The sequence below is a fragment of the Phodopus roborovskii genome, unplaced genomic scaffold (assembly GCF_943737965.1).
Source record: "Phodopus roborovskii unplaced genomic scaffold, PHOROB, whole genome shotgun sequence".
Taxonomy (NCBI): domain Eukaryota; kingdom Metazoa; phylum Chordata; class Mammalia; order Rodentia; family Cricetidae; genus Phodopus; species Phodopus roborovskii.
Genome location: NW_026126611.1, coordinates 5,961,307 through 5,975,219, shown reverse-complemented (window position 1 = coordinate 5,975,219; position 13,913 = coordinate 5,961,307). Strand labels below are relative to the sequence as shown.

Sequence of the window (13,913 nt, the reverse complement as noted above, 5' to 3'; positions counted from 1 at the left end):
GAAGGGAAGACGCCAGAGTTTTCTGTTTTCCTTATGTTTCTTAATAAAGTGAGATGGTGTTAGAGAAATTTGAGGGAGGAAGGCAGGAGCAGCTGTTCTCTGGGGTCTGGGGTTTCTTCTCATCCACAGGGAGTGCTTTAACTTGTCCCCAGAATGCCCCATTTTCTAGCGTCTCAAACTTAAAGGGACAGTGCTAGTTAGACTTAAGGGCAGATGTGCACATTTGTGACCACCAGTGACGCAGGAATGTCTGCCACCTGGGCCCCTTATGTGTCAGACAGAGTGGTACCTGGTGCTTCTTGGCCCACACGTTATGTAGGAAGGGGATTGGCTCACGCAGAACCTCAGCATATAGTGATGGATTGTGACGGTCCATTTGTTTATGGAGACGTGGACACAGGGATTCACATGCGCTCACTTGTGTCACCTGCTTGACTTTAAAGTCATCTGTGCTGTCTTGTAGACTCGCTTCGGGACCCAAGCACACAGCTGAGAGCCTGTCCTGCTGGCAGCGCCGCCTGTCTGCTGAAGGGAGACCAGGCATTCGATGTGGGGCGGCCCAAGGAGGGGCTGAAGCTGGTGAGCCAGGACAGGTCAGTCTGCATCCACCTCGGTGGCTTGTAAGGTCCTCAGCAAGAGCGCCTGCCTTGTAGGGGGACTAATGGAGAAGAGAAGGGAATGGAGACTTGCCAGTGGGGTGCTGGCATGAGCGAAGTGTACTCTGTGTGTGTGTGTGTGTGTGTGTGTGTGTGTGTGTGTGTGTGTGAGAGAGAGAGAGAGAGAGAGAGAGAGAGAGAGAAAATGTCCTCTCCAGACCCACTGGTCTGGAGATTACTAGTATGATTAATACTAGTAGAAGATGAGAAAAAGAAGGAATTTGACTTGTAGGAGCCAGGGAAGCACAGCAGTTTGCTGGGGGTCTTCCGGCCTGCAGTTTCTTTCTGGTAGGGACATGGTGCGCACGCTCCCCAACCGCTCTGTCTGTGTTGCCCATGGGCTTCAAGCTGGAACTGAAGCAGTGCTAGACTGCAGGCTTGTACGGTTAGAGCAGCCTGAACTGGAAGAGGCCGGGAGTTTTCTGTGCCTGTGCTAACTTCTCACACGGCCATAAGCAAGTACCACAGAGCGGGGCCTTCGAACGAGAGAAATTTATTTCCTCAGCTGCAATTTCAGAGGTGAAGACAGAGCCCCACACACGTGTCCCTGAGACAGGGTTGCTCTGTGTAACAGCTCTGGCTGTCCTGGAACTTGCTCTGAAGACCAGGCTGGCCTTGAACTCAGGTTGGTCTTCGCCGGTGGCGGGCTCATGCCCGCCCGCTCAGTGACAGCACTTGTACACGACGGCCCACTTGTTTACCTCTTTAATCCCTTGTGATCTAGTCAGCCACGGGTGGGGCGTGTCTGTCAGGGCTGCACCGTTTGGAGTTGGAGGGGTTGTCCATAGGACAAGCTGGCGGTCAAGGCTCCCGCTGGTGGCTGAGGGTTCAGGGAACGAAGGGTACTGTGAGGACCGTGGCTTGTCTGTGCTCGGTGCTTGAGTGGTGGTGCATTGGAGGTGTGGGCAGGCCCACAGGTGAGGCAGGAGCCCACTGACGAGGCTGGGAGCTTCCTGGCAGGGGCACGTGCTGGGGTTTGGGCACAGCAGCCCTCGCCTGTGGCGGACGCCCCTGCCGTCTTGACTAACCACAGGGTGACAGCTCGACATAAGCTCTTTGGTTTGTACTTGGGTGTTGGGCAAGATCATGTGACCTTCTGGGGACAGTGTAATAGGCCTGCTCAGCTGTGTTGAGCTTGTTTTATTAGGTCCTTACAAAATGCTCTTTCTGCAGAAAGCCTCTGTTAGTATTTTCACTGTGCATAATGATCATATTTATTTGACTTTCGACAGGAAGATACTCTGAAGTTTACATTTTTATGCTTTTTAAAAATGGAAATATAACAATTTTGTTTTATTGTGTTCCTCTGCTAGTCCACCCCTCAAATGCCCTGACTGCTCAGGCAATGCATCAATTTGAATGTAATGTGCCTTCTGTAATATGCTTTCTCCACATGGCTTCTGCAGGCTTGTTCTGAGTTACGTGAAGGAAGAGGCAGAAAAGCCAGACTTCTGTAATGGTCACAGCCCTGCAGTGACGATAACATTTGTGTGCCCGTCTGAGCGGAGAGAGGTGAGTGACTTGTCCCTGAGTGACTTTGAAGATGCTCCTCAGGCAGCCTTACCCAGATGATCATGTGTCTGTGTTTGAGACATGCAAGGGTGGCAGACTAAAGGGACCTTGGGCTCTGGGTGGGGAGACAGCTTCTAAGAGCTTCAGCTCCCTGTGGCGGCCAGTCCGTTCTTCCTAGTGTGTGTTAGTTTAGAGACAGGGTCTTTTTGTGGACCTCAGCTTCCCAAGTGCTGGGGCTGCAGATGTGCACCAGTGTCTGGCTCCAAGGATCCACACCCTAGCTGCTCTCCGTGATCTGATCGGAACCCAGAGACTGAGCTGGGGTCTGGGACCCCAGACCTAGCCTCCCACAGGTCACATCCGCACCTGTGCCCACACCCCAATGGGCATGGTCAGTGCAGCAGGTGCAGGCTGGTGGATGTCTCACTACAGTGTGTAGGCCTTTGGTGTTGACCCTCAGCATTCAGCTCTGCAGCTCCTTGGCAGGTTGTACAGACCTAATCCTAATCAAGTTGTAGTCCAGCAGAGGGGGTGTGGCTGCGGTTCCGTCCGCTCATGGTGTGGTCTGCGTGAACTGTGACTGGCCTCCAGCAGGTGTGCAGAAAATGCTGAGGGATTTAGGTGCCTAGAGCATCATTGCTTTTCTGGTACTGGGACCAGTTTCTCCAAGGGGAAGGAGGTGGTGTGACTCATGAGCTGGACAACCTGCCCGCATCCTCCGTGTTTCCCACCAAAGATGAAAGCACAAGATGGCAGACTCCATTTGCTGCAGCTGGGGAAACCCTAGCTCTATCCGGAGCAGCTTTGTAAAAGAAGTTTTAGAATTGCACTTGTTTAATTGTAAGGGTCACAGGAGTAGGTCAGAGGACAGCTTGGTTCTCTTCCATGTATCCTAGAGATGTAACGCAGGTCATCTGCCAAGCTCAGAAGAACTTTTTATTTAGGTGTACACTTTGAGAGGTAGGGGTGTGTGTGTGTGTGTGTGTGTGTGTGTGTGTGTGTGTGTGTGTGTGAGTGTGATGTGCACAGATGTACATGTCGTGTATGATGGCCAGAGGACCCTGGGTGTTGTTTTTTAGGAGTTGTCTCCCCTGATAATTTGAGCAAGGGTCTCACTAGGACCTGAGGCTTGCCACATTCATCCAGGTTAGCCAACCATAGAGCCTCAGGGATGCTTCTTCTTCAGCACTGGGATTAGCATGCGTACTTTCGCACATGGCTGGTTACATGGGTTAGGGCATTCAGCTTGGGTCTTTGTGCTTGTCCAGCAAATACTTTACTGACTCATCTATTTCCCAGCCCATGTTCTGTTCTTTCCAGAGGTCAGCTCAGGCAGGCCTTGACCCTCCAGTGTTCCCGATTCAGCCGTTCAGGTGCTGGGTAACTGATGTACATGAACACACTGGCTCAGAGGGGTTTTGAGGGCAAGGGATAGTGGTGCTCTTGCATGGCAGCATTCCCCCAGACTCCTGTTTGGAGCTACCCACAATGCTTTCCAGAGTTGTACTGATTCTCCAGGAACAGAGTTTAGAGTGCACTTGCTAACTGAAGCTGGTGTGTCACTCAGAGAGTGAGGACAGTTGTTCCAAGTCAATGGAAAAAGAAGGCTAAATCAAGTTTTAGATTATGCCGAGACAGCCTAGTGGGCAGAGTGTTTTCTGGGCATGAGGATCTGAGTTTGAACCTCAAATACCCAATCCTGTGACTCCAGTACTGGGCGTGCTAAGAGACAGACAGGTCCCTGGGTCTCACTGAGCAGCCTCTCTGCCAGAGCAGCACCCCCAGGTTCATCTGACATTCTGTCTGCAACACTCCAAGAAGGCAGCGTAGGAAAAGGTAGAGGAAGACACTGAAGTTGATCTGTGGGTTCCTGGTGTGTGCACAGGTGAGTGCATCTGCTCACACAGTGCTCCATCCCCCCCCCACTCTCTCACACACACACACACACACACACACACACACACACACACACACCCACACCCCTGAGTGTTAGTAAGAGTAAATAGAATAAGGCAATCACAATGTGCCAGGGACAAGGAAGAGAAAACTACAGAGTTCCAGCAGCATGGCTGTGGGCTTTGCCAGAGCATGGGAGGTGTGTGTATGAAGCGCATCTAAAACTCTCTGATTGCTCCTGTAGGGCACCATCCCCAAACTCACTGCCAGTTCCAACTGTCGTTACGAGGTGGAGTGGATCACCGAGTACGCATGCCACAGAGATTACTTGGAGAGTGAAACATGCTCCCTGAGCAGTGAGCAGCATGACATTGCCATTGACCTCAGTCCCTTGGCCCAGCACGGAGGTATGTGTGGGTGCCTCTGCTCTGCCACGTGCTTCACTGGGGGGGGGGGGGGCCTAGCTGGGAGAGAGGAGAGATGGACTTGGATTTGCTTAAAAGAAATACTACACTTCGTGACCCGTGTGAACACTCACTCACTTCTTGCTGGTGCTTTCTCTAGGGTCGCCTTACGTTTCTGATGGAAGAGAGTATACGTTTTTTATGAGTGTCTGTGGGGACACAAAGGCCCCAGCCTGTAACATCAAAGAGTCTGCTGTTTGTCAAGTGAAGAAGCTGGATTCCACTCAAGTCAAAGTGGCCGGAAGACATCAGAACCAGACACTCCGGTGGGTGATTGTCAAGGACTCTACCCTCCCCTCCCCCTCCCCTGTCCCATCTGTCCTGAACACACAAAAGTCAGAGCCCACTGCACCTTCCTGTGGGACTTGGGCAAGTTGCCATTTGTCCCTGAGCAGTTGGCCAACTTCCTGACTTTGACAAGCGTACATCTGGTAGAACTATTGGTTTGCAAATGTATTGTTTCTAAGAACCATATTGTAGGGATTTAGGTAGTTAACAGTAATCTGTGTTCCTGATACGGCTTCTTTTTCCTCATTTTTTTTCTTTTCTTTTTTCTTTTTTTATTTCTCCTGGCAGTTTGAGAACCAGAAATACCATTAGCATTATATACAAGTTTTAAATAGCTGAAAAACTCCCTTGGTGTAATTCTTAGGACCTTAACTTGGCAGTCGGCTTCCCAAAAGCAGTGAGGGGAGGCAGTTTCCTGAAATTGAGTTCTACACCGGGGCCTGTAGAGGTGGTGTGATGCCTTTGGAAGTCTCCAGAGGTTGTTTGATGTGTGGGCATTATTTGTGGTGTGTAATGTCCCGGAGTGACAGCAAGAGCAGTCTTTCTCTGCCAGCAAAGTGGCCTCCCTCCTCCTGGTCCCTTACTGCTACTTACAGCAAGAGGCCGCCAGCCTGAACATTCGGAACTCATTTCCCCAGGATGCTCGCCCAGCCGGCTGGAGAGCCTGTTGTTTATGTCAGTAGTGGTTAGTGGGTGGTGTACAGGAGACCTAACAAAGCCGTCTTCCAAACCTCAAGTTTCTTGGTTCTGTAAAGCGCTTTATGTTCACGGAAATCTAGGTACTCAGATGGGGACCTCACCTTGATCTATTCTGGAGGCGATGAGTGCAGCTCGGGCTTCCAGCGAATGAGCGTCATCAACTTGGAGTGTAACAAAACCGCAGGTGAGTGAGTGCGCACTGCCCTGCCCACCTTCCTGTTGTGTTCAAGGGGCTTGCGTGTATGCGCACATGCACACACACACACACACACACACACACATACACACACGCACGCGCACACACAATCACACACACACTCACACACATACACACACGCACGCGCACACACAATCACACACACACATGCACGCGCACACACAATCTCACACACACACATACACACATACACACACGCACGCGCACACACATGCACACACACACACACATACACACATACACACATGCACGCACACACACAATCTCACACGCACACACATACACACATGCACGCGCACACACAATCACACACACACTCACACACACATACACACATACACACATACACACATGCACGCGCACACACAATCACACACATACACACATACACACACGCACGCGCACACACAATCACACACACACATACACACACGCACACGCGCACACACACACATACACACATGCACGCGTACACACAATCACACACACGTACACACATGCACGCGCACGCACGCACACTCACATACACACATACACACACGCACACACACATACACACATGCACGCGCACACACACACACACACACACACTTCTTGGAAGTAGGGTGCTGGATAGGGGAGTGAGCTGGCTGTCTTTGGGCCTGGCCACCTCCAGTCCTCAGGTTTTTCTGTTACCGGCTAGCCTCCCAGCCCTCCCCCCCTCAGGAGGCATACATCCTGTTTCCATCTTCCTCTGCGCTCGCTCCACGTTCCACGTTTGTTTTGGGAATCTGCCCAGTGCTGGGCTTGCTGGAGAGAGTTTGTGTCTTGAATTTTTTTTTGCAGGCACACTCGCCAGAGCAGGCCTGGCAGAGAGATGGCTTCATCCAGCAGCCTCTAGTGTGCAGCTTCTTTCTTGTCCTCAAGAGTTTTTACAGACTGGTAGATTGGTAGAGTTTGAATTTGGGAATCTTGGGATGCTACTGGACTAGTCCTAGCTGAAGGCATGACACCCTTTGGGTGACTGGAGGGAGCTCTGAGTTGCAATGGTTTGTCTGCTCTTTGTGTCCTGATTTCAGACATTCCTGGCACCTGTAGGTTCTGTTGCTAGAGATCTGTCTTGTTCAGGCACCTCTGGCTATGCGCCAGGCACCCCTGGCTGACCTGCGTCAGCAAGGGTTCTCATCCTGAGACTGGGCCTGGGTCCCAGCCTTGTCTATGTGCGCTGGCCCAAGATCTCATGGCTGCTCCTGGAGAGCGAATGTTTTATATGTTTCTATGGTCAGTCTTGGGTGGTTCCTGCATGATTCACAGAGGGATCTGGAGCAGCCCCTGTGCCTGGAGTAAAGTTCTCAAACTGGCTGGTTTCTAAAGGGCCCTGAGGGCTGTGGCTCCCTGCTGCCCTCTTTTTCCTCTGCTGTCTCCCATTGGCTCTTTCTTATCACTCACAGTGGGTGCACGCTTCCACGCCTGTTTGCCAAGGCCCTCTCCACAGGGGCCGAGGGTGACAGATGGTTCTCTGGGAGTTCACAGACTGAAAACAGAGATAAGGGGTTTGCCAGAGATATGGCTAAGTGTAAGGTAAAGTGCTAGAGCTGACCCACCCACTGTCTTTAGAGCCTTGTTATCTACCCTTACTCAGGTATGCTCTGGGCTGTCCCGGTCAGGGGGCTTGTATGGCAGGGAGTCATAGCTGGTTCTGGGACAGCCAAGGGACAGGCATCCAGAGGAAAGGTTGCAGGATGGGGACAGCTTCAGGGCCCAGGATGTGGGGCCCTCAAAGGCATGAACTAGGGAGCTGTGATGAGGCCTGTAGCTACTTGCCCAGACAGGCTGAATTAGGAGCCTGGGAAGGTGGGCAAAGTCACAAGGGCTGATGAGCCTCTGGCTGAGTGAGGAATAGAGTTGCTGTTGGGTGCTTCTCCACGCCCACGTCCATTCTCCTCCTGCTCCATCCACACTGGAATGGCCCTTAGGCAACTTGCTCCTATTCTGTCCCTGATCCCTGGGCCACGAAACCTGCTGCTGTTTCCGTGTCCACAGCCAGCGGACACCAGGCTGGTGCCAGCTCCTCTGGTCTCTCCTCTGGCTTGAATTATACTGTCAGGTGCCCAGACCCCCGTGTAGTCCTGTTCAGGCCTTCATGCAGCTGATCTGAGGTCTCAAGAGTGCAGGCTGTTCTCACTGTGGGATGCTGGGAAGGTGGAGTGCCGAGCCAGCAGAGGACAGAGGAGGATGGAGGGGTCCTGGACTTCCTGCTAAGGTTCTGACTGACCGTGCATATTGGAATCCATTGCCCAAACCCTTTTCGTTTTCATCTTTTTTCTTACAGAAGTTTTCAGGTGTGCAAGTAGGAAGATGATCTTAATGAAATTTTGTGTAGCTGCCTCTGTAACAGTGGTTCCCAACCCATGGGTCTGGGACCCCAGTGGGGGCGCATATCAGATATTTACTTTACGATTCAGAACAGTAGCAAAATAACCGTTAGGAAGTAGCAATGAAAACATTTTGTGGTTGTGTGTCTCCACAACATGAGGAGCTTATGTTAAAGGGTTGCAGCTTTAGGAAGGTTGAGAACCACTGTTCCTATAACAATCACTAATATTTTTCCAATATGAATGTATTAGTTCCTGGCTCAGATTGCATTTGGGATAGGTTAGCTTTTGGTCTTCCAATCCTATTGAATTAACAGAAGATTTTTTAGAAATTACACTTGAGAACTCATTTGCTTTTAGCTATAAAACCTAATTTCCCCTTTCCTTAGAATGTGAAACTGCCCAGACACCACACCTCAAGGGTGCAGGCAGACACATGGGAGATGCAGCCGGCTGGAATTGTGAAACCACCAAGGGTGGAAAGTGGGCCAGTGGCCCGGCAGCGGGGAAAGGCCAAAGGATAGGGTTTCCAGAGCCAGGGGAGTGCTTTGCCCACCCCCCCAGGCCTGGAAGAGCAGAGCCAGGGCTGTGCCAGGGCTGTGCTGTTCTGGGCAATGGATGGGGCCTCTGTGGGTGAGGGAGGAGTGCTGTTGACTGTAGAGGGACCTTACAGGCACATGTCCTGACAGGTTACACGTGTGGATGCCTCTAACGTTGTGGGGTAACGTGAGCTCCTGCCATGCGTTAGCGGAAGTGACTGCATCGGGTCCCTGCTTTTGCCTTCATGGTTGGGGGAACCTCAGGTCTCACTTATCATTAGCCTGCACTCTTGGAACTGGGGCTCTGGTCTTGTGTTCTTTTCCTTGTGCGCCTATGAGCCCTTTGCAGTGTGCTGCAGCCTGGACCAGCACAGCCTTCACGGTGCTCCGCGGCCCTCCTTAGCCCTTTCCATCCTCTCACTGAGATGCACACTGAAAGCATTCCGTACAGCGCAGAGCTTCTGTGAAGTCTTCCTAGCCCTGCCCTATCTGGACAGCTGGCGTTGTCTTTGATTTCTACTTCTTCCCTGGCTTTTGAGAAGTTCCTGGGATTGGGTCACACCACCGAGTTGTGCGCTTCCCTGTGGCGTTGTGTGCGTAGGTAACGACGGGAGAGGACAGCCTGTGTTTACAGGTGAAGTGGACTGCACCTACTTCTTCACATGGGACACCAAATACGCCTGTGTCAAAGAGAAGGAAGATCTCCTCTGCGGGGTCAGCGACGGCAGAAAACGTTACGACCTGTCTGTGTTGGCTCGACACTCAGGTATCGCTGTCCGCTCTGGGGACCACAGGCCGGTTGATCACATGGTTTGGGGAAACGTTTCTGTTTGCCAGCTGAGTCGTGGTCCCCTTCCCTTCTAGCAGTAACATGTGCTAGTAAGGAGCACTGAGGTAAGAGGTGGGCTGGCTGCATCTCAGTCTCACTCCCCCTCTCTACTGGAGTTGTCTTGGCTCACCTGACCGGGTCACTTAGAACTGGTCCATGCTTTGAGATGGTTCTCTGCGGCAGCCTTTTAGGGCAGGGACCGAGGAGGCTGGTGGAGCTGGGTCTCCAACCTGTCTACACCCTGTGCTTCTGCCCTTTCGTGTGGTCCCTAGATCTGGGAGGATTATCCAGCATGGATGGTGCTGTGCACCAGTGTGTGTCCATGTGAGCGTGTTCATCCTAGGGCCTGGTGGAGTGTATGTTATGTGGTAGGCACTAACAAGATAGATGCTAGGTGACTTACTACTGTTGAAGCCCTACATGGCAGCTGCCTTCATGGGTGGCGTGTTGACGAAAATGAATGAGGTAGGTGAGAGCTTATGCCCAGGAATACCTGGCCTTCCTAGGGGTTTTCTGCAGTAGGTTTGCAGGAGCTTTGCGTCTCCTAAGGTAGAACTAACTTGCACCAGTACTGCCTGTCCCATTGTCTTTGGAGACCCATCTGTTTGAAAAGTGCTGTTGGAGGAATGCAGGGTCCATAGTAAATGATCTGTGTTAGCTAATTGCTTCAGCAGTAAGTCGTCTTCATGGTTTAGCAGTTACGCATCCTGGAAGCTGTAAGAGCACAGGACATTTCTACAGGAGTTAAAATAGCTTCCAGAAGCCGTGCTTGAATCCCATGTAAGTGTGCTCATGAAAAGCTGATTTCCTGCAATGTGGGAAGAGTTCTAATCTCAGGTAGAACCCTAAGACTCATGTAGCTGCAGCCGACAAGGAGGGCTTCAGAAAGATTGCAGGCTCTGGGACTTGTAAGGAGGCATCAGTCTCGTAGCACTCCTCCCCTTCCTCCGTCTCATGGGCTGCTCTTCTGAGTCGCACATAGCAACGTGAACTTCTCTGGGTTTGTTTTTGTTTTTGTTCTTTCAAGGGAAGGGGGTCCCTTATTGGCTTATAGTTCAAGAAGGGATAATGTTCTTCATGGAAGGTCTGACAACAGGGACACAGATGGCTGGTCACGTGGCACCTGCAGTCAGGAAGCAGAGAGGGGGACACGGGTTTTGTTTGTTTGATTTCCTATTTATTTTTTAAGTTTTAAGTATCAGTGTGTTACAGGACGGGCTGGGATCTCGAGGCACGATGATGCGGAGGTGTACCAATTCACTTAGCAGACTTTGCACCACAGCCTGGCTCTTGAAGAATCTGGAGTGTTTTTATAGCATTTGCAGCCAGGTAGACTAGAGGATGCTGTGAGCTGAGAGTTGAAATCTTCCCATGCTACTCCAGAGAGTCTCAGCCTGGAGACTGCAGCCTGCATCCCCAGCCAGTACCCAGTGCTGTGGGGAAAACTTGAGCACTCACACTGTCTTTCAAGGCTGTGGACTCGGGAACCCAGCTTTCCAGAAGCTTTGGCTGTTTTCACTGGCAAGTGGTGGCCTTTTACTTCCGAATCCTGGTTGCCAACTCGCCAAGGGGACATTTCAGATAAGAATGTGCCTTGTGTACCCTGCAGTGCCATTTTATGTGATGGTAGGGACATTCTCATGACTGCTGTTTTCTTTGTCTAACGTCCTTAACACCCAACCCCGCCCGACTCTCCCTCCCCCATTTCCCACCGGTATCCATTCACTCAGTTTGGGTATTCAGTGGGATCCTCCTCACCAATTTTTGCGAGCCAAACCTTCTGTCCTGCTCCAGTCAGCCTGTATAGAAGAGATAGTAGCTCTCTTAGGTGCCCAGGCCCTTGTAGGACCTGAAGCTTGGCATGTGACCAGTACGCGCCCCCAGGTTCAGGACCGCAGCTGGCGATCTGATGAGGTTCAGTCTTTGTGGTTCAGTACAGGTCTGTACTGTAGGGTGTGGGAGAAGTTCGGTATTATTCTTCAGAAGGCAGGTTGGGGGACGGTCTGTCCCTGACACACTCACTTGAGAAAGTGGAGGTGCCATGACTTCCTGTGGGTTGTCGGACCTTCCCTGTTTTAAGATGTGACCACAAGGAAACAGCCACTGAGGTCTGAAGGACTTGGGTTTGGTTGCAGAATCAGAGAAGAACTGGGAAGCAGTGGATGGGACCCAGGCTGAATCGGAAAAGAAGGATTTCTTCATTAACGTCTGTCACCGAGTGCTACCGGAGGGCAAGGCCAGGAGCTGTCCTGAAGATGCCGCTGTGTGTGCCGTGGGTGAGTCATGCCAGAGGGGAGAGACTTGGAATGCAGTTTGCTTAAGCTTCCTTTCTTTGGGTGTAACATTAAGGTGACAAAGCATTCTGCAGTTTCAGTGTCAGAACTGGTAAACCCTGAGGTCCTGAGATCGGCAGAGGTATAAGCAGACAGGAAGGGCCATGTTGGAAAATGCTCGGCCGTCTGTCTTCATTCTGTAACCTGAAGAATAATATTGCCAGTACTTGTAAAATTAATTTTGGATTTTTACAGCCCTTGGCCCCAGCCAGATATCTTCTGGGTTCTTCTTGCTGTCACTGTTGATCTTGTGTATAACACAGAGGTGTTTGTCTAAGGGACACCCAGGTTCAGTGTGTGTCAGTTAAGGCGCAATTTGAAGATGCCAGGAGGAGAGTATGAGGCTTGGTTGGATTTTGTAGGTTATGCTGGCATTGAGAACCCGAGATGTGTCTCACCGTTAGTGGAGTCTGTTTTTGTCTTACTAGAGACTCAGGCATAATAACCCTTTCTGAAAAGCGGTTGAACCAGTAAGTAATTCGGTGTGAGTGCCACATGTATGCCTTTGCTCGGTCATGAACAAAGCCTGTGGTTTGTCTATGCTCCCCAACAGCCCGTGTCTCAGGGTACTTAACAGTGACAGTGACAGCACACATACCAACCTGTCCCATGTGTCAGACCCAGCCTGTCCCTGCTAAGGCAGGAGGTGGCCTTAAGTGACTATGCTTATTTTTTCTTTCAAGAAAACCTGTTTCCATCCCAGCCAGGGCAGATGGGCTGAGATGAGGTTGCGGTGCCCTGCTGGCGTTTACCTGAGTTTTAGTGTAATTTCTAATGATGAGACTTCTCCAGCACATCTTCTGTCCCCTTCTCCCTTTTTTCCAGATAAGAATGGAAGTAAAAACCTTGGGAAATTTGTCTCTTCTCCTACAAGTGAGAAAGGATACATCCAGCTCTCTTACTCTGATGGTGATGACTGTGGTAACGATAAGAAAATAACAACCAACATCACTCTTGTGTGCAAACCAGGTACTGTCACAGAGGAAGGGGGCTGACATTCTCCGTCAGCTCTGCAGTGGGGCAGGATGGAGGGCAGTGCTTAGCACCACCAGTTCTAGTCTCCTAGTCCCCCCTAATGGGAATCACGCCCATTAGACTTCAGCCTAGAAATGGAGAAACCATATGCTGTCCTCAGGGAGGCGTGTTGACTTTTTGCAAAGGAGTCGTGGGTCTCTCTGCATGACATCCTGTTCCTAAGGTCTGAGAGAGGATAAGGGGTGTGGAACTCTGACCTTCCCACACTGGGGTCATAAATGCCTTCAAATGGGTCTTTGATCTCACCATCTTAAATGTGGTTATGTCTCCCTGAACTGATAAGTTTCTGCTCTTTTTGCTAAGATCTGCATCTGTATGTGTACTTTAGTATTCTCAGAGTGCCATATTTATGCATTCTATGCTTCACAGTTCTATTTATAATTTCTAGGGATTTCCTTACTGACGTGGCGCAGTCTTACTATTTTAAAACATTTCACTGGAGGGAGTTTGGATGCTTGACATCCTCTCTATATCCATCCTGTAAAGTTTCCTTTGTATAAATTTGTAGCCGTGGGAAAAGGTCACATGCCGGAACTAACTATTCTGTTTCTTGTCTTATTTTGGTAGAACATATTTCCACCTTCTGTGTACTGGCATTGCAGATAGGTCTGCTTTTTTTCAGGGCTTGCCAGACAAACACTCTCCTAAATCAGCCACATCCCTTGTCTTTGCCGGGGCTTTAAACAGCCAGAACTGGGGAGATGATTAGAACCCACAGGTTAGCGGCTGATGTTTCCCCGCCTCCCTTCCCTGTTGACAGGCGATCTAGAGAGTGCTCCGGTGCTGAGAGCTGCTGGGCCTGATGGTTGCTTCTATGAATTTGAGTGGTACACAGCTGCTGCCTGTGTGTTGTCGAAGACGGAAGGAGAGAACTGCACGGTCTTTGATGCGCAGGCAGGTGCGTGCCTCAGCAAAGCCTCCACTGTCTAGTGTAACTTGGGACCACACCTAGCTTTTGCTAAACACTTTGTATGACTGTTAGAGGTAACTTACTTTAGAACTCTGTTAATGCCACTTGACGAGAATTCTGGGCATCTTTTGTGTGCTTGAGCAGTGGCCCCGCTGGGTTAACTTGAGCTAATGGGGGTCCA

At 50.8% G+C, this 13,913-nt stretch overlaps 1 protein-coding gene across 1 annotated transcript in view; it reads left to right on the top strand.

The window, feature by feature from the left end:
- Window positions 1-13,913, top strand: part of Igf2r (insulin like growth factor 2 receptor) — a 78,607-nt gene that overhangs the window by 24,761 nt on the left and 39,933 nt on the right. The window contains exons 6-14 of the mRNA XM_051206089.1: window positions 464-593; window positions 2,063-2,168; window positions 4,309-4,471; window positions 4,629-4,794; window positions 5,596-5,699; window positions 9,227-9,391; window positions 11,590-11,730; window positions 12,613-12,756; window positions 13,583-13,720. Of these exons, the coding sequence (XP_051062046.1) occupies window positions 464-593; window positions 2,063-2,168; window positions 4,309-4,471; window positions 4,629-4,794; window positions 5,596-5,699; window positions 9,227-9,391; window positions 11,590-11,730; window positions 12,613-12,756; window positions 13,583-13,720 (1,257 nt within the window). The remainder of the gene's footprint in view (window positions 1-463; window positions 594-2,062; window positions 2,169-4,308; window positions 4,472-4,628; window positions 4,795-5,595; window positions 5,700-9,226; window positions 9,392-11,589; window positions 11,731-12,612; window positions 12,757-13,582; window positions 13,721-13,913) is intronic.